This window comes from Carassius auratus, chromosome 50, assembly GCF_003368295.1.
Source record: "Carassius auratus strain Wakin chromosome 50, ASM336829v1, whole genome shotgun sequence".
NCBI lineage: Eukaryota > Metazoa > Chordata > Actinopteri > Cypriniformes > Cyprinidae > Carassius > Carassius auratus.
Window position 1 is genome coordinate 18,490,767 of NC_039292.1, and position 27,246 is coordinate 18,518,012.

At 38.1% G+C, this 27,246-nt stretch overlaps 2 gene segments (V, D, J or C); one reads left to right on the forward strand and one right to left on the reverse strand.

Moving 5' to 3' along the window:
- Window positions 1-13,020: 13,020 nt before the first annotated feature.
- Window positions 13,021-14,882, reverse strand: LOC113066490 (immunoglobulin lambda constant 7-like). The segment is given in 3 exon segments: window positions 13,021-13,552; window positions 14,384-14,533; window positions 14,792-14,882. Coding segments are annotated over 3 exon segments (555 nt in total).
- Window positions 14,883-15,426: 544 nt separating this feature from the next.
- On the forward strand, window positions 15,427-16,209 carry LOC113067231 (immunoglobulin kappa variable 3-15-like). The segment is given in 2 exon segments: window positions 15,427-15,493; window positions 15,596-16,209. Coding segments are annotated over 2 exon segments (375 nt in total).
- The last annotated feature ends 11,037 nt before the right edge of the window (window positions 16,210-27,246 follow it).

Genomic DNA, 27,246 nt, shown 5'->3' on the forward strand with positions numbered 1-27,246 from the left:
TCAACGTTGAAGGTAGGTCATGTGCCAGCTGGGTAAATATATTAAATTACCTTTAGTGATATCTAAAGCACAGAGACTAGAAAAATAATTACCATGTTTGTTAACACGGTTGTGTAATGTTTCAACCATTTTAATGTCTACAATTCCTTCACCCCTAGTTTACCAAAGCTCAAGTTTATGCTACAAGAGCCTTAGTTGAACTGTTGAGCCCCAGAATAAATTCCTAGTCTTTCACACATTGCTCACCTATTGTAAATTAAAAATATATAGCACCCCATTTTAAAGCTGTATTCATAGTGTGGCTGTTTGTTCCCATCAACAGAGGCCTAATGATTTCACTGCAGTGAGTATGGGATTTAAATCCTGCCATGATTCAAAACTGAAAATACAGTTCTGAAAGGTTGAAACTAAGTGTTCGAAAACTCAAACTCTCACAAAAAAAGTTTTGCAAGTTCGAAAAATAAGATTTGCAAGCTTGCAAAATGTAAAAATAAAAAAAAATATTTCTGCAAACATTATGTTGTTTTTGAGATTTCCTTCTTCAGAACTGCAAAAAAAAAATGTACGATGTTGCGCAAAGAATTTTTCAGAGTTTCAAATTTGTCAGTGTTCTCCAACTGTATTAGATTGTTTTCCAGGTTTGAAACCTTGTAAATTGTGATCTGAAAACTGGTGTCTGAATGTGTGAAAAAAAGTTTTGAAACTCTGAAAACAGAGCTTTGCAGGCTTGCAAAGTGGTAAAAAAAATGTAATCTCTTCAAACATAATTTTGTTTTTGAGTTTTCCCTCTTCAGAAGTGCAACACTCTTTTTAATGGTGTTGTGCAATCATTTTTTCAGGTTTTCGAATTTGTCACTGTTCTCCCAATGTATAGTTTGTTTTCAAGATTTGAAACTTTGTAAATAGTGATCTGAAAACTGGTGTGCAAATAGGTGAAAAAAAGTTTTGAAAGACTATGCAGACTATTTTTTCAGAGCTGAGTTTACAACACCCACTTTGCGGAGATACGCCCACACAGTTGTGAGCTTGCAACTCACGTAGCTCTGCTCTGAAACTCTGAAACTCAGACTGAGCGAAAATGAAGCTTCGCAACCTCACAAAAAAAAAAAAAAAAAAAAAAAACGGAGGGAGGGCTTCTGCTCTTGGCCAATGCTTTGCTGTCTGTCCACGTACAGTCCAATCACATGTCGTATTTACCTGAAAGGTGGGATTGACCAACTGCTCCGCCAATGACAAAAGCGCACAGGATACGCAAATTAAACGGTCCTAAAATTTAAAAAAGGTTACCGACTTGTTGCTGGAATTCACCATACAATTGCCAGCAGCCACTGAGTTTACCACTGATAGGCCGGCGGTGCATCAGTATACACACTCACCTCATGCAGCGAACGACTCACTTTCCTCAGGCAGTGGACCACTGACTCTCTCTTCATGTAGTGACCGAATATTACAATTAAAGTGATAAAGTGACTTCTATAGTGCATCCAAAAGAATATTTAGATATTATATTTAAATATTCAGAAAGGTGTACAGTGTATGTTTTACTTTTATTAAAATATTTCAGTAAAATTATAAATAATTGCCTATTTTGCGTATCCTGTGCGCTTTTGTCATTGGCAGAGCATTCGGTCAATCCCACCTTTCAGGTAAATACGACTTGATTGGACTGTACGTCAATAGACAGCAAAGCATTGGCCAAGAGCAGAAGGCCCTCCCTCCAGGTTTTTTTTTTTTATTTGCGAGGTTGCGAAGCTTCATTTTCGCTCAGTCTGTTTTCAGAGTTTCAAAACTTTTTTTCACACATTCGCAAACCAGTTTTCAGATTACCATTTACAAGGTTTCAAACCTGGAAAACAATCGAATACAGTGGGAGAACACTGACAAATTTGAAACTGAAAAATTCTTTGCGCAACATTGTAAAAAAAAATTTGCAGTTCTGAAGAAGGAAATCTCAAAAAAAAAAAATGTTTGCAGACATATTTTTATTTTCTTTACATTTTGCAAGCTTTCAAATCTTATTTTTCGAACTTGCAAAACTTTTTTTTGTAAGATTTTGAGTTTTAGAACACTTAGTTTCAACCTTTCAGAACTGTATTTTCAGTTTTGAATCATGGCAGGATTTAAATCCCATAAGTGAGGGACTTGAATTTTGTTGAATATAGATAGATTTTGTGTCTTAATGCTTCAACGTTTTTAAAGTGGACATGTGTCAATATAAGCTGTGTCCAAATTCAGGGTCTACATCCTTCGGAGGACTCATTTGAAGGATGTTACGTCAGAGCCCCGCGATGAAGGCTGTCCAAATTCGTAGGATCCTTCAAATGCGGCCCACAAATGCGTCCTCATTTTCCCCGAATTGGAAGGATGGGTGTGGTGGATCCTTTCGCGTCCTACCTATCCCATAATTATTTTCGGCAGGACGAAGCGAGCGAGTATTATTTTCGGTGTTTTTTAAAAACTGGCTTTTCAAAAATATATATTTTCAGTGGTTTTCTAGTTAGGCATTTTGTTTTAGCGTTAAGCAATTTTTTTTTTTACATTTGTATGTGTATATGTAAAAAAAAAAAAAAAAAGTTTACTTTCGTAAACTAGCTTCTTCCTTACTGCCTGTCTGAATATCCCCTTACACACAGCTTATTTGTTAGTGATTGAAGCTGTTTTTAACGCTTCTAAGGACGAAAGAGCAGACAGAAGTGTTTATAAAGCTCCGGGGAGAGAACGATGAGCTCTTCACCCGCGTCTTGCTTAGCGCTGTCACGGTTGCTAGGCGACAGGATATGAGCAACGTGTAAGGGAGGGAACTGAAAGAAGGATAGGCTGTCCAAATTCACAAACACCGATTTCCGGTTTTTGCGGTCGTCGGAGGACCCATCCTCCTTCAACCGGGTAGAAAGGATCCTAAGGAGGATGCAGACCCTGAATTTGGACACAGCTCTGGTCTATGGTCAATATATACGATAATAGAAAAACACTGTCAGGGCAGCATTTCAAACAGACAAAAAGGACAATTTCCTTAAAAGCCAAGCCAAAAGAGGACATCATCACACAAGATTCAAGAGTCCTTTCACACCAACAGGCAGACAGGCATTAGGAGGTTAGTGTCCAGCATTTTTAAGCCTGGTTGTCTTGCGGAAAAACTGTCCCAAAGCATGATGATCAGAGACTTGAGGCTGCAGCACCACTTGCCAGACAGCAGCAGCTCAAACAGTCCATGGGTGGGGGCTGAAAATGTTGCCACTTTTTTCACAAAGTGAACTCCATAAATTTATGGGAAAGGTATGTAAATGTATTGGATAATTGCTTTTAATTACTATAAACATTTTTTATATAAAGTGAACTCCATGAATTAATGGAAACAGTATTTAGATAAATTGGATAGTTGTTTTTAAGTATTATAAAACAATGTTTATATAAAGTAACCCTATACATTAATAGGAGAAGAATGTATATAAATTGGATAGTTGCGTTTAATTACTATAAAAGTCAGGTTTATTTAAAGTAAACCTATACATTAATGGGAAAAGTAATGTAGATATATTGGATAGTTGCTTTTATTTACTATAAAACAATGTTTATATAAAATGAATTCCTTGAATTAATAGGAAAAGTATGTAGATATATTGGATAGTTGCGTTTAATTACTATAAAAGTAAGTTTATTCAAAGTAAAGCTATACATTAATGGGAAAAGTACGTAAATAAATGCTTGTTATTACTATAAAAGTATGTTCATTCAAAGTTAACCTCATACAATAATGGGAAAAGTTATGTAGATATATTGGATAAATGCTTGTAATTACTGTCAAATATTGTTTATATAAAGTAATGACTATAAAAAAATATGGCTTTGCAAGCTATTTTAATGTGATCTTATTTTTTCTACAGTTCAAAAACTAAATTTAACAGGAATTTAATATTAATAGATTTGATAATCCCATAAAATAAAAACCTAAAGCTTTTAAAATATGGTATTTTAAGTAATGTTATGTAATTTTTTGTGTGTTTTACATCTAAAAATCTGTACTTTGACGGGGAATTATTGTGGATGTAATTGATTATGTTATGAATTTACCAAAGAATACTGTGTAAAAACAGAAGACTTTAATTAATTGTATAATTTTAAGGTATTTCTGCAATAATTTCCAGTTTCTATGCAGATTTATTCATTTGTTTAACATTCTACAGACATTTTTTAATGAGATTTTCTTTTCATTCTTCAGCAGTGGAACTGTAAAAATACAGAAAATGTTTACAGTAAATATCTGTATTTAAAAAACAGAATTATTCCGTAGAATAACGTAAGGTTTTTTACTGTAATTTGATGGTAAGTGTTTGGCAACTTTGCTGCCAGACTTTTTATTTTTACGATTGTTTTTTTACATGCATTTACCTTAAATTTAAGGTTTCACAGTAAAAGAAACACATAGTTGTCTTAATTTTAAATATGTGAATTTTTTAGAATTTCATGTAATTTCACATTCAAGCCAATTAAACAAAAGAATAATCCTGTAAAAAAAACTATAATTTCTCATTATATGAATTTAAAGATTATTACTTTTATTTTATGGTTAATGTTTTTAATAAAAGTTTTTTTCTGTATTTTAATTACATTTACACGTAATGTTAAAAAAGCAGAAAATATCTGTAAAATAATACAGAATATTTCTACTTTTTTACAGTGCATGCAATAAAACAATAAAACTGATCTGGAGAAGAGATCTTCAAGGAGTGCAAACAACCCCTATTTACGAACTCCTTCCTCCCTCTCCCCTCCTTGCCTCTGACTCTCACTCTTCTCCTCCAAAAGCAAGAATATCCATATGCCATGTTATATCTTGTGAAAATGTTGTTTTTTCCACTTCATGTTCAGTATCATTTTAAAGGTCTCTGTGCGATTGGTAAAATGGTCTCAATTTCACAGCAGTCATTTATATTATGAGAAAGTTTAAGAACTTTTGTAAAATTGAGTTCTGCTTAAAAGGAGGTGTGTCCCCCTTTAGGGGTCTTTGAGAATGTTTAACTCCAACCAGGTTTGACCCTTGTATGACCGCGGGAACCTATTGAACCAAAATGACAGTTATGTTTTTACAACTGATTTGAAGATTTCTTTGTTGTCTGGTCTGAGTATTTAAGGGGAGTGACAAAACAGTATGGGGCGATTCTGTAGTCAGATCAGCCCATAGTGTGGAGTATATCTCATATGCTCCATACTATGTATCTTTCTGAAGTCAGGTATATTATTATTTACTCAAAAATTTAATTGTGTTGAACACATTGTGCCCATAGAGCACATTGTATAGTTGTTTGTGTTACTACCTGTGCACATTGTCTAGTTAAGTTTACTAGTTTGAGTGCTTTGCTATACATTTTAGAACATGTGTATTAAATTAGAATAACTGTTACATGTGTGACTATGTTAAATGTGTTTGTCTCCTGCGTGGATCACGTGGTTGTTGCCCGTATGGCTACAGTGTCTATGCAGGAGCAAAGTTGCCACGCGGTTACAATGTGATTCGCAATAGCAATATCTTTTCTAAATTGGCTTCTAATTGTTTTCATTATGTAATTGACATGATACAATTATACCTGACTAATAATAAATTGTTATATTTGATTTATCCTAAACTCGTCTGAAATCATTATGAATAGTAAACTGTGAGGAGGCTTTTGTTACTGCAAAGTTACGGCCAGGTTAGGTCAAACTGAAGGCTCGAGAATGTTAGGAGCAGTAGGCACATCAACGGAGACCTTCTGATTTCTGTCTATCGCTGGTGTTAGCAAGTTGTATGGGAAAAGACTAAGCGAACTACTCTTTTGTCATAAGCAAGCAGTAGGCAGCAGGCACAATAAGTATTAGTCTACCTACACCCTCTGACTAACATCAGACTGGAGAGTTTGTGATCGTAAGATCCACGTGAAGCTAGCGTGAGACTTAAAAGAGACATTAGGTCCCCAGTGAACGGACAATTGAAAGTATACTGAGTCCAGAATAATCAAATATCAAAATTGATACATAATCAACCTTTGTGATCAGTGTTTAAATAGAAACATTGTCTAAATTTAATGACCACATGAGATTGGAGTCAGATTGAGCATGGAGCTAGACTAGGATTTAAACTAAATCATGATAAATTCAGAAGCGCAAGTAAAAGACCGAATACGCATTAAACCTTCGACCAGGCCACTGGATTCTACAATTTGGGCTGGCGGGTGGATCCTTACAGGATCAACCATTGGCCCAACGAGGGAACCCAATGGTGAGGGTGGAAAAATAATGTGTGCATGTCTTTTATTTGTGCTCCTGCAAGTTCACTTAAAATTTATCAGGATTTAGTTTCAATTTTAGTCTAGCTCCGTGTTTAATCTGACTCCAATTTTCAAGATATCATTAATTTTAGACTATTTCTAATTAAGAAGTGATAACAAATATCAATTATGTATTCATTCATATATTTGCTTATTTTGAATATCCCATACTTTCAGTTATTTGATCATCTGGGACACAATGTCACATTTGAGTCTCACGTCGGCCGTACACAGATCTCATGATCACAAACTCACCAGTCCGAACTTAATCAGAGAGTGCAAGATTGTTTGCAGCTGTTTCATCGATTCTCTTTAAATACTCACATCAGAACAAAACGTAATGAATTATTATTATTATTGAAACAAATTCATCATAAATTCAAGATAATAAAAACTTCACAGAACTTTTGCTGGGACTTGAGGTAACCTGAAAGCCATATTTACCCTGGGGTAGAAAAACAACGTCTGTTGAAGACCTTATCAGAGGCTTGACTCACTAGTTTCCCATATATAGAAATGTATTATGTGATAAATTGCATTATATTTTGCAGCATATTCCCATATTTTTGTTCCATAAGAGGGGGTAGGTAACTGGGCTCAAAAAGTGTAAACTTTGTCTAAAAACAGCTTAAGAAAGTGTGATAATGACCCAAGCAATCACAAGGAGGATCAATAGCGATGTAGGGGTCCAAAGGGTTGTTTATTCACAAAATGTGCAAATAAATAGATATAAGAGCTTAAAACAAATATTGTAATAAAAACAGTCTAAAACTAGAAGTGCAAGTACTAGAAACAGTACCAACAACAGCATTGAGGCTGGAGTTTCCCTTGCTACACAGCACAACAATCGTGTCTCAGCTCTCTATCCATCCATACCCCAACTTCCAGTGGTGGCCATGTTAAAAATAAATTTTTCCCACTCTCCCCAAATTGGAACATACCATTTTTTATTAAAAACTCTTGCCTTAGAATCTTATTATATATACATGATTTAGAAACAAGCGTTTAAATAAATACAATTAATAATACAATTAAAAAGAATGAATAAACCAAAACATTTGTACCAACATAACCAGTGAAACCAGTGATGGTAGACAATTTCAAAGTCCCTCCATCACAGAAAGTTTTCACATAATGAGAAAGAAGTCACTGAAAATGTCTTCACATGAGGGTTTAAAACTGTTGAATTTCAGAAACTCAGAAGAACGTATCTAAGAAGTGTGTGCAGGTCATGATTTACCTTCCTTCAGTGAATCTGTGGAGAAATTCATCAAGACCCAACAGGCAAAACCAGAATAATGAGTGCCATGAATACAATGAATACAAAAGGATAACGAGGCTCCATTAATTATGAATGATTATGTTCACTACCTGTCTAGCAATGTTTACTTATGCTAAAATATAATTAAAAAATGATTTATTTATTTTTTCACAAAAACTGACAAAACTGCGTTCAAAACTGCAAACTCACTGAGTAGGTACTTAAAAAGTATTTCCTTAGCAAGCGCTAAAAGAGTGCATACTCTATAGTCAGAATGCATGAAGTATGAATACAGTCCAGACATCATCCGCCATGTTGAAGTTATCATGTGACCTACAACGTAATAACAATCGCAACAACTTAAAAGCAGAAGATGTGTGACTGGTTCATTTTATCTATCTGAAAATATCAAATATCTTGATATTGATGACATTTGTTCATTTTGGGGTCTTGTCCATGAAAAAGCTCCCCATTTATTTTGTTGTTGTGGTATAACCAATGCATTTTGGGTCAATTTAAGTTCTTATATTTTTAACCCTACTAATGTTATGATTATGAATTATTATATGAATTATTCAAAATATTTCTGTCACGATCGGTGTTACAGAAAACACGGAGAGGGAACCAATTGCAGGTAAGTAATTTATTAAAGGGTAATCCAAACGGGTAAACAGTCCAGTCAGGGTCAAAACCAGAATATCCAAATCCAACAAGAAAACAAACAAGAAGACAAGGCAAGGCAAGGCAAGAACTGACGGACATGAATTAACATTCAAACATTAAACAAGGACTCCGTAACACAGACTAAGTCAGACAGGGTATAAATAGACAGAAGGTGATGAGGGAACTGCAGACAGGTGGGGAACAATCAATAAACTCAAACAAGGAGGAAGGTGACCAAATAAGGGAACAGGAAGTGATAAAGTGACAAGACACCGTGGGAAAGGAGGACACCTAGTGGAAACCCAGGGAACACAACCCAGGCACTGTGACAATTTCACCTTGTCATTGTGCTTCTGTGTATATAATCTCATGCTATGATCCAAACCCTTAATATGTATGTGCTTGTAATCTTGTTTGTGTCTTTTTTTTTCCTGATCTTGTATGCAATAAAAAAAAAGAATGAAAAAAAAAAAAAAAACGATGTGCACTAACATCTCATTGCATCAGTAACAGTAACCGTCTAGTAGTTGTAGTAGTACATTAGTACGGTTTTCCTACCTAGTATAGCATTTTCAATGTTTGCAATGTTTTCAAAATGAAGACTTCAGGCAGCTCCTCGAAGATATCGCCTTTGGAGAAGATTTTATACTCAAAAACAATTATGTATTAGGGCTACTACAAAAAAAAAAAAAAAAAAAAGATTACCCCAGAATGAACTGGATTGCTAGCCCACCTCAACACTTGTGTACAATTTGAATGAATAAAATTCACAATAATTAAATACTTTACAAGTGAACAACAAGCTTTATTCAAATTCATCGTTCAAAGAAACTATCACATATTTACAGTCGGTGAACCCGACATCCTGCTGCAATCTGACAGCTGTGTCAATTCTCTGGCTTTATTCTGATGAAGGAGCCGATCATGGAACTGATTTCATTTTGACCATCAGTGGAGTCCAGACTGAAGATACAGGAGATTATTACTGTCAGAGTTTTCACTATCCAAACAGTAACTATGTGTTCACACAGTAATAAAGAGTCGTACAAAAACCTCCGGCAGTCAGAGTCACAGTGACTGCACTGATACAGCTGAGAGATACTGCAGCTGCTGATGAGAGGAGGACAAAAACAAAATCACAAATTGTGAAGCAGAGTGAGGGTCTGAATCTATGTGCAGAAATGTATTAAAACAAGGGGAAAGCAGTCAAAACAAGGGTCAAACACAAGGCAAACAGGCAGAGAAGCAAACAACATGCATGGGGTGTGTAAAATAATCATAAATCCAAGCATATACAGTGCAAAACACACTGAGTGAACACACAGTCAGGGGTTAAATGGGTCAGTCAAATTAGACAAACAAGTAATTAGACTGTTAATTAGACTCTGGTGGAGGAGGATCTGACAATATACCTAATATAATCATAATGTATATCACTTACATTTTTGAGAAGAAAAAATAAATGTGTGTTGCTTGTTCATCAAAACTTGCCTCTACAATGTTAACAATTTAAAAAAATTAAAATTGCCTTGTCTTTATAATATTTTGGTGTCTATATTTGACTGGAGTTTTTGTTCAGAGGGTAAATCATCAGTCCTAAACAAGTACATTATTATAACAGACTCACTGACTCATAATCGATTTCCTCTCAGAACAGAGCAGCTCCATCAGCAGATGTTCAGCGTCCTCACAGGAGCTTCATGAGACAGTAAAACTACACAGAGTCATGTGAGGTTCATAATTTGACTACACAGTCTAGTTTCATTATTTCCTTCATCTGCAGGTGTTTTCATGGTTCACTGAGTGACATTTTATCATAAAATATGAGCTTGAGTTCCCTAAATGCATCAATCTTTATAATTCTCAGTTCATTATAAATTCAAGCACAATGTGAACAAATGCATCAAACTACAGAACAGCCACAAACATCCCTTTATGTTTCTGAAGTAAAGCACTCATCATGATTAAACTCAGGAATTAATTCATTCCAGTGACATACTTTTCACAAAGCATAAATTGGTGAATATTGTGATTATCTATTTTTTACCTTTACTCTTTACATTTTAATAAACAATGTTAGATTATTTTTATTATATATGCATGCAAAACACCTAAGGACATTTCATATCATTTCACACACACACACACACACACACACACACACACATATATAGATATATTTATATATTTTGAAAATATTTTATATATTTTATATGAGCTTTGAAAAAGGCATATATTAAAAATAAAATAATAATAATAATATGTGGTATTAAACTTCCCATAAACCACTGCTGTTATTATAATATAACTTCTAATGCCAACTGCCAAATATGATACATAGGCCTATAAATGAATACAATTATGAACGCACTTAGAAAAGAGAGAAAGTAGTTTTTTTTTTTCTTCTTTTGTTAGTAATAATTTTAAATAATTTTAAACATATCTTTTTACTAATTTAGTCACTGTCAATACCAAATGGCTGGAATGCAGAAATTCTAATATATATAAATATATATTTTTTTACAGTAGAAAAAGTGGTGACAATTCATAAAACTATTTCCTATTTCCCACTATTTTTTAAAGAATCGCTACTCTGTGTGACTCCTCTCCATCCTGAACTTCAGACTGATACATTTACACTAGTGTTTTCTTTTTAAAACACATAACTTTTGTCATGGTTAAGCCTGTTGTTCACACTACTCTGGCGTTTTCGACCCTCGAAAATGGAGACTTCAAAAAATGCTGCAGACGGGGTTGAGTTTCAGTATAAATGTACTAGTGATGAGAAGTTCAGATCATTTTATTGACTCGCATCTTTGAATCTTGTTCAGCAAAATGAACAAATCCTTTTTCACGTCATTTCATTATTTTCGTGTTAATATCCAAATTCCCCAACACATCTTTTTACTCAAACATTGATTGTGTCATATAAACTATAATGCAACCAAGACATAATTATAAGAAACACCTCTCGAGTCTTCAGACTTGAGTCGTTCGTTCATCACGTGACAGCTCCATAGACCAGAGGATATGCAGTCTTCACAGAAAGAGAATTGATTAGTTCACCTCTCGAGTCTTCGGGTTAAAGTTGTTTGCTCTTTTGTCATGTGACAGATTCCCGAATCAGTATCTTGTAACGTTGTGTTATATTTAGGAATTATCAAAGTGATTTCCCCCATCATACAGATAAAGTTTGTAAGACTCGAGAGATGAACTAATAATTTCTATTTCCTGTACAGATCCTATTGGATGTTGCGCATCCACGGTCAACTCGAAATAAATCGAATCCCTCGCTCAGACAACTCATCATTATCAAAGATTTATTCAAAATGAACAGATCGTTCAAGAACGACCCATCACTAAAACGGACAAAAATGCTGCCCATATTCTCTCTGCGTATCCCTGACGACCGTGTAAACAATAACATCTTGCACATTGTTGTACCTGCAAGAATGGTCATGTGACATGCGTTATCAGTTGTGTAGTGTGAACAGCCACACCCTAGGCCCACCACTGCATGTTAGTGATATTTAATATAATTAGGTTTATCATCGTCCCAGTAAAATAATCATTCATTGTAGAAAGTGTCCGATTTCTGTAATTTACATTCATCGCTAAGTATGAAAGTTTCTAATGTTTTGTAGAACATGAACATGCATGAAGAAATCAATCTGAGGTCTGAGACTGACAGCTGTCTGTTCTGTGTGTGAAGATCATTTACATAGAGACACTTTGCATGAGAGTTTATAGTGCTGTGTGTTTAACACTTCATGACTGAGAGCAGAACAGAACACAATCTTCATCATCACACAAGACACAACAACAACAATGAACAACATCATCATCCTCATCTGGACTCTCACACTGTTCGCTCAAGGTTTGTGTGATAAAGTGTGTATTATTTAATTTTGTTATTTATTCTTTCATTCTTTGAAGTGTAAATTTACCATTTTATTATATATATATATATATATATATATATATATATATATATATATATATATATATATATATATATTGTTCTTTCTTTCAAAGAGTAGAGGACAGATCACTGTAACTCAGAGTCCATCAATAACAGCAGCTCAACCAGGACAAGAAGTCAGAATAAACTGTAAAACCAGCAGTTCAGTGTATAGTAATTGTTTAGCCTGGTATTTACAGAAACCTGGAGAAGCTCCTAAACACCTCATATATCTTGCAACAAGCCGTTACACTGGAACTCCATCTAGATTCAGTGGCAGTGGATCTAACAGTGATTTCACTCTGACCATCAGTGGAGTCCAGACTGAAGATACAGGAGATTATTACTGTCAGAGTTTCCACTATCCAAACAGTAAATATGTGTTCACACAGTGATAAAGAGTCGTACAAAAACCTCCGTCAGTCAGAGTCACAGTGACTGCACTGATACAGCTGAGAGACACTGCAGCTGCTGATGAACACAATCCCACACAACACTGATCAACACAAACACTAATATCACAGTATCATCACAATCAACATTAATCTTGTATTTCTGAAGAGAATGAGTCAGTGTTTTAATATAATCATCATGTTTTATGTGTTATGTGTCTGGACGTGATGCTTTCCATTTGAACCACAGAAAGATTTAAAATCTTACATAGTTGCAGTCAAAATGATTCATTCTTGATGTATGGTTATTATTACTTATAATAATAAGAGCTTTATTTGACTAAATTTACTGCTACTGATCGAGCTTCTGAAAAACACCTGGACAAACACTACATGCATCTTGATCTGTTAGTTGAATGATGTTGTCAGACACAAATGGAGTTTGTTGAGAAGCTTTATTGAATGTTGCAGCAAACACAGCAGATTGAAAGATCAGCCAGTGCTTTGACACTAGAGCTCTCTTTCAGTATTGAGTTGTAAATGACTACAGCTGCAGCACTAGACTCATGTGAATCCTGCCTGACACAGGACACTCAGATACACTCATCTTCAGGAGAGAGCAGCGCTCACTGGAGAAACATCAGCTCTGCGAGCGACTAACAGCGACTCTTGTGGAACGAGGCCTCATGAGGAGCTCCATCATGTGTTACTCTGCAGACGTACAGCTCTCCCTCTTCCCAGCGTGCTTTGCTGAGGGTCAGGACACTACTGCGGCTGTAGCGGCCGTCCTGCTCGCTCTCTGCGCTGGTCACAACCCCCTCGGTGACCTCTGAGCCGTCCAGTGTCCAGCTCACCAGCGCCCCCTGTGGAGAGTAAGAGCTGAGCAGACAGAGCAGTGCGGCTGAGTCTCCAGAGATCTGCAGAGAAGAGGGCGGCAGCAGAGACACTGAGGGCTTCACTGTGGGACCAGCTGCAGGAGACAAACACAACACATTCACAAACACAGAGAAAACACACTGCAGCTCCAGCACTCTTCTGCCCTGCAACATTCACATCATTTCAACATGACTTCAGCAGCAGACGTGTGAGATGCAGTAACAATCACAACAATCTCATCATTCATCTTATTCAACATCACTGCAGCTGATATATACACAATATACAAACTACACAATCACTATATACATATTATACTATATAAATGAAACATCATAAAATGAAACCAAATGTAAAATGACACTGACTGGTATAATTTCAGTATAATTTATTATATTGTCATAAAGTTCTTACATTATATCTTACTTCAACTTAAAATGTTCTTACAGACTTTTGTTTTTACTTTTTTTTTTTTTTCACTTTTCAATCTATTAAAATGCAAATGCAAATTATTTCATAGTATTTCAAAAACATTTCTAAACATTCATATATTTTGTATTTTTTATGTTTTTAAAGCACAATGAGCAAAAGAGATAAAAAATCTTTGAACTACAAAAACTATATTTGCATTCTGATGACAAATCTCTTTTTTATGTATAATATCTACAAAATAAATTAACTTTATATGATCAGTGTAAAAATGCATGAAAGTAAATCAGCATTTTGTCAAACTAAATGATAAAATGAATAAAACTCAAAGTGAGACATTATAGTAATGTGTTTGGACAATAATTGTTTGCTGAGTATATATAAAGTTATTTTGAAGCTCTAAAGGTGACAATAAAATAATTTCTATTAAACATTAAAATCATTTAAAAAACATTTCAACAATTTTGTACAAGACAGTTAAAAGAGCCAGACTTACCGAGCACCAGTTTAGTTCCTCCACCGAAAGTGTACCACAGTGATACAATCGAATGAAACACTCGAACAAAAACCTCTATTCCACTCGAGTGAACACAAACTCCAGCAGAGAGAGAGAAACAACACTTCAACACACTGAGAGCACAAACACCTCAGCTGCTGACAACTCTCAGACATTTAGTTTGACAAAATGCTTGTCATGAAGTAAGAACAAAGACACAACATTTTCTTAATATTTGTTATTGCTTGATAAACAATGAGAATCTTTTCATAATCAGTGGAAGATTTTATTACAGTAATGCAATTTGCAATATACATGATTCAGTTTGAATTCATAATCCTACATTTCTCACTCATTATCATGTCATCTGCTTGCAAAATTTTATTTTAAAGAAATATATTTGATGACCTCTGAGATGACCTTTGACCTCTTTCATCATGGATGATGTCATGGAGTTTCTCATAATGATTCTTCTGTTGTTCATATGAAGCTCAATCATGATTCACAGAGAAACCTGCAGCTTCAGACAAAAGAATCAAGACACATTTGATCATGTTACGTTTTTATAACAAAGTAAAGAAAATAAAAGAAAAGAAAAGGAAAGAAAACAAAATAAAAGAAAAGGGTATCTGTATCTTGTAGTGAGTCTCCAGCTAAAAACTAAAGTTTTCAACTGTCATCATTTTTAACAGAATGTTTTCTGTCCATTTTACAATTTCAGACCGACATGAGGATTGATGACAGACAGAGTGACACCATGAACTCTGATTAGAGATTTACAGTCAGTCCTGAGACTTTATGAACAAACTCACAATTCACTCTCTTCTTATAGTGGTGTTGATTCATCTAATAGAATTTATAGAGTAATATATTCTGTAACTCTAGTCTAGTATATCAGTCTTGTAGCAGCTCGATCTGTTGTAAATCCTGCCCACTTCTTTGCATCATCAGCACATGCTTCAGTGCTCTGAGAGAGTTTATAGTGCTGTGAGTTTAACACTTCATGACTGAGAGCAGAACAGAACACAATCTTCATCATCACACAAGACACAACAACAACAATGAACAACATCATCATCCTCATCTGGACTCTCACACTGTTTGCTCAAGGTTTGTGTAATACAGTTTTAATTATGATTATTCTTTCTCTGAAGTGTAAAATAATAATCATTTACAGTTGTTTCTTAATGTTATTCTTGTTCTTTCTTTCAGAGAGTAGAGGACAGTACACTGTAACTCAGAGTCCATCAATAACAGCAGCTCAACCAGGACAAGAAGTCAGAATAAACTGTAAAATCAGCAGTAATGTGCATGGTGGTAATTGGTTACACTGGTATTTACAGAAACCTGGAGAAGCTCCTAAACTCCTCATATATCTTGCATCAACCCGTTTCACTGGAACTCCATCTAGATTCAGTGGCAGTGGATCTAACAGTGATTTCACTCTGACCATCAGTGGAGTCCAGACTGAAGATACAGGACATTATTACTGTCAGAGTTTTCACTACCCAAACAGTAAAGATGTGTTCACACAGTGATAAAGAGTCGTACAAAAACCTCCGTCAGTCAGAGTCACAGTGACTGCACTGATACAGCTGAGAGTTACTGCAGCTGCTGATCAGAGGATATGATTAAATATGTTTACTGTAATTATTATTTACTTACTTTTGGTTCTTTGGAGATTCAGAAGGTTCTTCATTTTTTATTACAGGTTCTTCAAATCAGTGCATTGGTTCAGTGGAGACTGGAAATATGGACCATGGTGTGGTACACTTGAGCAGTACAGTATGTAATAAACAGCAGTTTCATCATGATACGATATGACATTGATTCTCTTTTTTACGATATGATTTGATAATTGCCATTATGTCCAAACATGCAGTGATAAGATTAAAATTCAATCAATACATCATATATTTAGTAATTTGCTATTAAATTACATCAGTGTGGTATTCTTGACCCCCAGCACTCAAACCACATGGAGACAAATGCTTCACATTATGTCTATATAACGCAACTCAACGAGGCATAAAATATGTTTGTATCTGGTTCAACAACATATTTAAACAGTTAAACAATCATTTTGATTATCAGTTTGATCTGCAGTGCATGCTGGGAACTGTAACTCTGACCCCAGGTCCGGAGATACACAAAGTGGGACTGGAAAGGGTTTTCCTTTAACAGAGATGGAATCAAACTGCACTGGCCCTCCATGACTAGAGCTGAATAGCTCTCTCCTATGACAACACTCTCAGAAACTTCACAGTGGCTCTTTATAACAACAATAAAAGATTTAAAACAACTGTGGCACCAGGCTGAAAAAAAGTGTTCTGATTGGAATCTTGTGCAGAGAACAGGTTCAGTAGCAGCTGAGTGACAGAGACACTGCGTCTCATCACAGAGTCAACAGTTGATTCAAACATTCAGAGCTCAGTTTGACTGCTGAGAGTCTCAGTGTGAACTGATGAATATGAACAAACCTCATCTCTCCATGAGTCCAACTCTACTAACTCATTTCAGAGAATAAAGAGTCAAACAGTCAAACTCATATCTGAGTGATTGTGTTCCTCTCAGAACAGAGCAGCTCCATCAGCAGATGTTCAGCATCCACACAGGAGCTTCATGATACAGTAAAACTACATAGAGTCAACCTGACTCGACTCCTGAGAGTCCCCCGGAACCTGACTCGACTCCTGAGAGTCCCCCGGAACCTGACTCGACTCCTGAGAGTCCCCCGGAACCTGACTCGACTCCTGAGAGTCCCCCGGAACCTGACTCGACTCCTGAGAGTCCACCGGAACCTGACTTGACTCCTGAGAGTCCACCGGAACCCGACTCGAGTCCGGAGAGTCCATCGGAACCTGACCCAATTCCAGAGAGTCCATGGGAATCTGACTAGACTCTGGACTGTCTGTGAAGACCTGAAGCGCCTTGGCTTCGGGCACTGTCTCTGGAACTGTTTCGTGCACCGCCTCGGTCAAGGCATCGGGATCGGCCTCGGACACTGCATCGGGAAAGGCCTCAGGCACCGCCTCGGTAACGGCCTCGGGAGCGGTCTCGGTCACCGCATCAGGAACGGCCTTGGGCACTGCCTCAGCCTCTGGTACAGCATCGGGCGCCGCCTCGGCCTCTGGAACAGCATTGGGCACCACCTCGGCCTCTGGAACAGCCTCGGGCACCGCCTCGACCTCCGGAACAGCCTTGGGCACCGCCTCGGTCACTGCATCGGGAACGACCTCGGGCACAGCCTTGGGGACGGAAGCGGCCCACACGGAAACGTCCTCCTGGACAGCAGCGGCCTGCTTGGTAACGTCCTCCTGGACGGCAGCGGCCCGCTCAGGAACGTCCCCCTGGATGGCAGCAGCCCGCTCGGGAACGTTCTCCAGGCTTTGAGGAACGGTAGAAGCCTGTCTCCCAGTCCTCCGCACTCTACGATGGTGAGTCAAGGGCACCTTGACTGGCGACTCAGACGTTGAGTCGGCCATCTTGTGCTGTGGCTCTAAGCTGGCGACCATCTTGTGCTGTGGTGCTAGGCTGGCGGCCATCTTGGGCTGTGGCGCTGGACTGGCCGCCATCTTGTGCTGTGGTGCTGGATTGGCGGCCATCTTGGGTTGTGGCGCTGGCTCAGCAGCTTTGACGTGAACAGTTTTGGGAACTTCTAGGATCAGTGACAGCATGGAGAAATAGTCTAAAAATGAGTCAGCAGCCATCTTGAGCGTCGGAGCTGAGCTGGTGGCCATCTGGTACTGTGGTGTGAGGCTGGCTTCCTTCCTGCCTCGTGATGCGGGGTTGGTGGCCATGGCCCGCAGCAGCGCTGGGTTGGCGGCCATTTTGTGCTGGGCTGGCGGCCATTTTGCTTCGTGGTGCTGGGTTTGTGGCCATGCACCGCAGCGGCGCTGGGTTGGCGGCCATCTTGGGTTGTGGCGCTGTGCTGGCGTCCATCCTGCCTCTTGGCGCTGATCTAGCGGCCATCATGGGCAGGGGCGACACCATGGCGGGCGTGCGCTTCTTCTCACCTCTCTGTCCGCCATGGTGAGACGGTGGCTCTAATCCATCCCACACGAGCCCCGGGTCGAAGGGCGGTTCCACTTGAGAGCGATACTGAGTATCCTCTTGACCACTTCCTCCTCGGCGACCTCCTCTGGTTCCCCGGAAAACCACCAGACGAGTTCCTTCAAATCCACTCCTCTCCCGCACTGTGGCTGGGTAGGAGATATAAGTCGACATACCGCTGGGTCTTGCAGTGACGGAGTCCTTCTGTCACGGCACGTGATGCAATGAGGCACAGAGATAGAACCAATTGTAGGTAGTCGTTTATTTAGGGATAATCCAAAGGGGTAAACAGTCCAGGCAGGGTCAAAACCAGAGAATCCAAATCGGAACATAAACAGGACACGAACACGGGGCGGGGCGGGGCAAAGCAAGACAAGACAAGACAAGACAAGACAAGACAAGACAAGACAAGACAAGACAAGACAAGACAAGACAAGACAAGACAAGACAAGACAAGGATGACGCACATGAAATAACATTACATTAAACAAGGACTCCGTAACACAGACTAAGACAGACTAGGTATAAATAGACAGAAGGATAATGAGGGAACAAGAGAACGGTGGGGGACAATCAATTACACAACAAGGAGGAAGGTGACCAAATAAGGGAGGAGGAAGTGATCTGGTGACAGACACCGTGAGCAAGGAGGACATCTAGTGGAACCCCAGGGAACAACAACCCAGACACTGTGACAAAACAATGCTGAATTAATTAATTTCCATAGCAACTAAATCCCTATTTGTTCTCACTTTTGACAGAAAAAAATCCATGGAATTTAGGATGTGTTTAATAAATGAGGCTCGTGACCTTTTCAAATTTAAACAGACAAATTTACTAAGTGTTTTTTAATTAAATTAAACCCAGTATAGTTTTCACATATTGTACGTTTTAATCCAAATATTTAAATAGCATTTCACCCATTTGTACTTTTATTTTGACTTCTGTAAATATTGATCAAATTAGTATTAATAATAAATCTTGCACAAACAAAACCACCAAACAACCATTAAACACTTCAGAATCTGAACATCATCAAAACAGAATACTGACAGATTGAAAAACAGAGTTCAATAAATTCACAAGATGGAATTTCAAATAAAATTATTTATTATAAGTGATAAATATGAATATCACCTCAGTTTTCAGTCTTGTGTCAAACTGGTTCACAGGTATGAATCTATATAGTTTTAGAAAGCAGATGCTCTTTAATATTATTCTGTTTAATATCAACCCAGTAAAATAATTCAACACACACTGCTAATAGTGCCATACTTATCAAAACACTAACATGCATGAAGAAATTCATCTGAGGTCTGATACTGACAGCTGTCTGTTCTGTGTGTGAAGATCATTTACATAGAGACACTTTGCATGAGAGAGTTTATAGTGCTGTGAGTTTAACACTTCATGACTGAGAGCAGAACAGAACACAATCTTCATCATCACACAAGACAAAACAACAACAATGAACAACATCATCATCCTCATCTGGACACTGTGTATATGTGTACCAGCCAGGTATGGTTTTCATGAAAATGTTAAAGTAAAAAATTATAATATTATCAGCAATTAATATTACACATAGATCCTGTTCTTTATAACTCTGGGTGGGAGGCCCAGATCAATCCAGTGATATGTGGCCCAAATCAGGCTAAGATCTGGCAGCATATTATGTGACCCATGATAAACAAGATAAATACAATATTGCATAAGCATGGTAAAATAATCACATACATTCTAATGAAGTGCAATTTCAAAACAGAATGAAACATTATCATTTCAAAATTAAGCAAATCAGTCAAGTGCATTAAGCTGTACTTAATTATAATTTTATTAAATGTTATATTATTATTTTTGGTACAAATAATCTTAGAATCCTTACATGGAGAGAGAGAGAGAGAGAGAGAGAGAGAGAGAGAGGTTGAGGTTTAAAGCACTTTATTTTTCCATTACACCTTACATCACATTACTGAAAAAAATTAACAAAATAGAAAAATTCACAACAAGCTGATCATCCTGAACTGTACATATCACCTCATTAAAACACCAAACATCGCAAAAAAACACCAAATTATTAGTAAGTTTGTAATATGCAAATTCAAGTTTCAGCCTTCCTTGCACCAGATGCCTAAACATCATCTCAGGATTTATTGTAGAGAGTTGCAAACCTTAGTTTTTTCTGGTTTTCCAGATTGCCAGTTTGGCAGTTCCTATCAAATAATTTAGTAAAACCATTTTCCTTCTCATTAAAAAACTGTATTTCAGACCCCCAATAAAAACTACGTCAGAAAAATCCTCATTGAATCTTCTAAAACAAGTCTCAAGCAAATTAAAAATACCTTGTAATCTATTACACTTTAAAAACAAATGCTCCAGGTTTTCCTCAATCCCACAGAACCGACCCCCCCCCCCCCCCCCCCCCCCCCCCACTGCTGGATTGAGGTGCGCCACATGCCGGTCCGTAGCGATGGCACCGTGGATGATCCTCCACTGGAGGTCTGCCGTTCTCCACCGGGGGTTTGTACAGCGTCCTCCACCTGTCCCGCACCAGGAAGTCTGGCTGTAGCAGTTCAGGCCATTTTATTCCTTTTAGTGATTCTTGGTGTGTCATTTTCACTGAAGTGCAATATAAAGCTTTCTTAGACGCATCTTTAAAAAGATCAAGCTGGGGGGGTCGTGAAAGATAAAATCGAGTCCGCAATTTCACCATCTTCCTCATTTATGATAGGTGAGTTCTTGATGTCTGGGAAGTCTTGGTTATTTCTCATGTCCAGTGTTTGTCTCCGTGCAATCCAAGACCTGCAGCCACTTGGTAGCGCATTGGAGATCTCTTCTTTCAGTTTAAAAACAAGACGCAAGGACCTTAAACCCGTCAACTCTTGGAGTTCTTCAGTAGGTTTGCAGCCCCTCTCATCAAGAAGATGTCCAAGTTTGTAGACGCCATTCCTTATTAAGCATCTCCGCACAGTCACGGAGGAGAGCAATCGGGTCTGGATCAACGGATTAAAAAACAACGGTTCCTCTGGAGTCCAATGTTCTTGCTCATCTATGTCTCGTTTCACTTTAAAAACAGTTCTCCATGTCTGCAGCATAAACGTATAAAACGGTGGAAGCTCTGACAGGCTTATTTCCTCTAATTTCATTAAAAACAAGTGTTTGTCTAGACCAAGTCCTCCTGCCTGCTTCAGCAAAGCACTTGCCGTTTTGGCCCATGTCACATCTTTATAAAGAAGTCTCTGCACAGACTGTAATCTGAAGGCTCGGATCCGACTCCTCAAATCCACCAAGCCTTGCCCGCCCTCCTGGACTGGAATATACAGGGCAGCTGCACGGATCCAGTGCTGTCCACTCCAGAAGAAGTTGACCAGTGTCCTTTGAATGTTTAAAATGAGTTCTTCAGGTGGCTCCATGACTGCAGTCCTGTGCCACAGCATCGATGCAGTGAGGTTGTTGATGACCAGGACTCTTCCCCTGTAAGACAGTTGTTGCAACAGCCACTTCCACTTTGTCAGTTTGGCAGACACCTTTTCCAGCAGACCCTCCCAATTTTTCTTTTGAAACTGTTCATTACCTAAAAAAACACCTAAAGCTTTAAAACCATCTTGTCTCCAGCATAACCCACCCGGGAGTTTTGGAAAACCTGTGCCTTCCCACCCACCAACAATAAAACCTTCACTTTTGGACCAGCTGACTCTTGCAGAGGAAGCTCTTTCATACAAACCAAGAGTTTGATTTAAAATTGTGATGTCATCCTGATTTGAAATAAAAACAGTAATGTCATCTGCATATGCTGATAAAAATAACTTAAAATTGTCCTGTGAATTAGGAATTGCTATTCCATTAAGATTCTTCCTCAACCTGCACAACAAAGGTTCTATGACCAGGCTGTATTAAAACATTAAACACATTAAAATACAGCAAATTAATGTAAGATATAAAACTGTCACCAAATCCAAAAAACTTTAAAACATTAAAAAGATATTCATGATCAACTCGATCAAAAGCTTTTTCTTGATCTAACGATAAAAACCAAGATTTCCATGATAAAACTGATTAATGTCGATCATGTCTCTTAATAAAAACAGGTTGTCCGTAATTGATCTTTCAGGAATGCAGTATGACTGGTCCTTGTGAATCAACTGGTCTAAAACATTTTTCAGTCTGTTTGATAAGCATTTGGAGAATATTTTGTAGTCCGAACACAGTAAGGATACAGGTCTCCAATTCTTTAAAAATCCCAAATCCCCCTTCTTTGGAAGGAGAGACAGGATGGCTCGTCGACAGCTTGTGGGAAGTGTTTTGTTCTTGATGCAGTCCAACAACACTTCATAAAAATCTGGTCCTATTATATCCCAGAATTGCTGATAAAAACCACAGATAAGCCATCAATCCCTGGAGAACGGCCAGTGTTTAGCTGATGCACTGCTTCTGTGAGTTCTTTAAAAGAGATTAAAGTGTCCAGTGCCTCTTTCTGCTGGTGCTCGAGCTGAGGCAGTTCCTTCAGCAGATCCTCAACGCTCGCAGCATCACAGCTCTCAGCGCTGAACAGCTGCTTATAGAAGTCTCTCGCTAGCTTACTCATTTCAGCTGGATTTGAAGTCACCGATCCATCTTGCCGACGGAGATGACACATTTGCTTCTGATGGACACTTTTTCTCTCTAGATTAAAAAAGAAAGCACTTGGAGCGTCCATGTCCTTGACAGAGCAGAATCTGGCTCTTACCAACGCTCCCTTTGCCTGCTCCTGCAAATAAGAGTTCAGTTCTTGTTTTTTCTTTTTTAAAACATGCAATGCACAGCTTCACTACTGAATACAAGATTTCTTTCCATCGACTCAATGTCCTTCTGTAAAGTCCTTACTGTGTTTTTCACTATGGTTGATGTTTGGGAAGCATAATTCTGACTGGAAAGTCTTATGTTCACCTTTCCCACATCCCACCACTGACACAGACTTTCAAATGAAGACTTTTTCAACTTCCAGTTGCTCCAAAACACTTTAAAACTTTCACAAAATAAAACATCATTTAAAAACGTAACATTTAAAAGCCACCTAAAGGAAAGGACGTGCTTTAGCGTGGCATTTTTACATAGCAGAGGAACCGCTTTAACAGGACTTGCGATCTTGCCAGTGAATAATTTTGGCTTATGTGATTGGCTTATAAGTAAACAATCCCCCACGTGGGGTGCATTCTTGTGATTGGCTAAAACTAGGGAGATATCTGATTGGTTGCAGATCATTCCCTGTTTAAAAAAATGCAGTGTAGTTCACAGACCGCTGTATGTGTGTGTGCATCAGAAATACATTTCTGAATCTTGAGTGGATATGTAAATTTTGTGTGTATTTCTGAATTTTGTGTGCATTTCTGAATTTTGTATGCATTTGTGAATCTTCTGTGCTTTTTAAATTTTGTGTGTGCATTTGTGATTTTTTTTGCACATTTGTGTATCCTGTGTGTGTATTTATGAATTATGTGTGTGCATGTATGAATCCTATGTGTGCATATGTGAATGTAGTGTGTGCATTTATCTTTATTGAGACTCTTTTGGCTCCATATTCCACTGCCGAATCAAATTTGATATTTGACTCCCCTAAGTTAACGTTAAACATCAGAGAATAATGTTTGCCCGTTTGTGTCTGTTCACAGAGTGAATGCATTCTCGCGGAACACTGCATGTGCCCGAGAGTTATTTGAATGGGAATGTTTTAAAAGCTTGATCAAGTAAATTTTAACTGTGTACCAACAGCGAAGGAAACCTTTTGTGTTTGTGTCCAGAGAAACTGGCACGGAGATTCAGATCTGCAGAAGGTCGCTATCAATGTGTTCCCTTTTAACTACAGCAGGAAGCTGCTATTTGAATTAAGACAAATTTAACTCCATACGAACTGAGAGTTTAAGTGCCAAATCGCAAAACCAACTAAAGGCGGTGTTGTTATTTGTACAGTGTTGAAATGAGCCGACATTTCATGTAACATGCTTAACTGTATTTGCAACAATGCAACGATTCATGTGTTAACGATTTATCCACTAGAGTGTGTTTTGGTTGCCATAGTGACGACCGTGACCCGGAAGCCTTAACGTACTTCCGGAGCAACTCTGAACTGTGCACGCGCAGCGCGTCGACTCTAGTGTAAACAAATTCAGCGGTGTTGCTAAGCTAACGAAACCGTTGCATTTACATTGAAGTCTATGCCAAAGCCACTAGTCTCAAAGGTTAGCCGTTAGCATCACAATCCACTGGATGAATAGTGTGTGTTTGGGCGACGCTGACGTGATTTAACCCTTTAAACATCTTAACTAACACTTGTTAGTCTCTTTCTCTTTTATTGCTCTCTTTTCTCACTAAACCACTTATTTTCATTTTACTAGAAAGGGAAATACTAACTCACAATTATTAATTGTGACAAATTGAAATTTAATTGAAACATTAAATTTATTTTGAATCATTTGAAATTTCCCTCTCAGATCATTTCATATGATCTTTTATTTCTAGTATTCTCTTTTGGGCCTAATTATTTTAGGAATGAATAAGCCTTGAGCTTTGGAAGTTTAAGTAAATTTATTCTTCCTAATTTATTTATTACCCACCTGAATATTTGCTATTCAGACCTTTACTTATTTGAATGCGTTTTACCCCTCTTCCTGTTTTGGTTATACACTTAACCACTATTGTTTTACTTATTGATTTCCTCATTTTAATTTCATTTTTGCATATTTTGCCCATTTATAATTTTTTTTTTTTTATTTTACTTTTTCTTACAATTTCTTTATTTTGTGTATCCTAGCCTGGGAACTACACACCTGAGGCCTAAAAGGAGACATTGTTATCCCTCACTACGAGTTCAAATAAATTAGAAAGACAACTCTCTTTCACTTAAAGTTTATTTTGTTTGATTAGTTGTGCAGCAATAACACAACACTCTCCTTGTAGTTGAAATAATCGCTATTGAGACTTACCATCTCCGTCCTCTCTCTCCTTTACTTTCCTCTTCTCTTTTTACATTTGTAGGACATGTAAGAACCATCAATCAATTCAAGTGAATTAAATACACAATTGTGCCAAAGACGACGAATCATCCTTATGAATTTGATTGTTATCATCCTCTCCTTTGTTCTTCCTAACCTCCCTACATTTGGAAACGCAATCCAAGTTTTAGCATCTCATCCAACGTTGAGATTAATTTAATAAAGATACGTGTTGAACAACTGTCGCCTTCACAGCCTCCCTGGTGAGCGGTCCAACTGTAAGGTGTATGGTGTCAATCCTGTCAGACTAAGCAAAGAGATATCAGAATTATTATTGTATTCTTTTGTCCAAAGCAAGAAATATAATAATATTGTTTACGTTTTTGATAACATTTAATTGGAAAAAAATAATTTTCCTCATCTGAAAAACAGAAAATTTGCTTGTCATTGAATTAGTTTTTCACCTATTTCTCTCTTTTCCTCTTCCTCATTAGAGTGACAAAGTCTTCGCATCTCTAGTCTACTTAGACACCCTGAGACCAACACAGTCATCACCACATTTCACTAGTGGGTCACAATCACTGATACAACACTTAGTTGTCCCACCACATATAGGCTTTTACTCCACACAGATCTGTGTCAGTCTCTCTTCTCCCTAGCATGCCAACATGCCGCAGACTGCAGACCCCATTGCCCATTGGGAAGATGTGAACATTTGGCTGAGAGGCATGACAGACAGCCTCACTCCAAAGACATTTGAACTGTTATTATTTTTAATAATAATCCTAATCCTGAGAAGATTCCTGACACAAGATTCAAGCCAGAACAACAACCACGAGGAGCTAGTCAAGATCACCAGCTCCCTAAGCTATGCCTTCACAACCCATCTGAAACTGAGCGACAAGCACATCACCCACCTTCAAGAGGAGCTGACACGTGCTCAACGTCGCATAGACAAGCTGGAAGTGAAAGTTCAAGATCAACTCAAAGCACCCAGCGAGAGGGAGCAGGAAACAACGGAACAAGTTATGAAGCTCCAAGCAGCCCTGGCAGCAGCTCAGCTCGACCAGCAACATGCAACGGCTGCTCAAAAAGTCCTGGTAAACAGACTCCAGTAAGCTGAACAGTTACTAGAGAAAGCCAAGCTAGACCTCAGAAACAAGAATTCTGAAATCAGTGCTTTGAAAGACCACCTTGAAAGGTACAGAACTGAAATGGACAATCTGACCCAACAACTAGACGATACCAACGATAAGCTCTACAGGGTCAGAAAAGAACTCCAAAATGCTTACAAGCACAAACAAGAGCCAAGGAAAGAGAAACCTCTCTTAGCCTCATCACTGCAGAGCAGAGCAGAGTCCCACGTCCAAGAACTGGCATATGACGAAAGGAGCAAAGGGCCACAAGCCAAAACCTCACCTGCCTTCGCCACACAACCCTTTCCTGCCAATGAAAGAAAACCTCCCGTCCAAGACCTTGGAGCTGCACACTGGATGACCATCAAAGACCTCAACAAGCTGTCTAAAAACATCAGCAGGTTCAACCCGAACTCCACAGAGAGCCCCGACATCCAAGCTTACCTGCGAGATATGCCTTGGATGCCTTGGAAACCAAACAAGGTCGACAAGAGACTCCACAAGCTTACTACAACCGACTCCGACAAGCCTACTTTGGTGCACACAACAAGCCTGACCTTGAAGAGGATGTGAACTTCAAAACCCTCTTCCTAAATAATTCGCACCCTGGAGTCAGCCACCATCTAGGTGTCATGGCCTGTCCGAACTCCATGACCATCCAACAGTTGCGTGACCTAACACAGAAGGCCTATAACAAGCAGAAGTT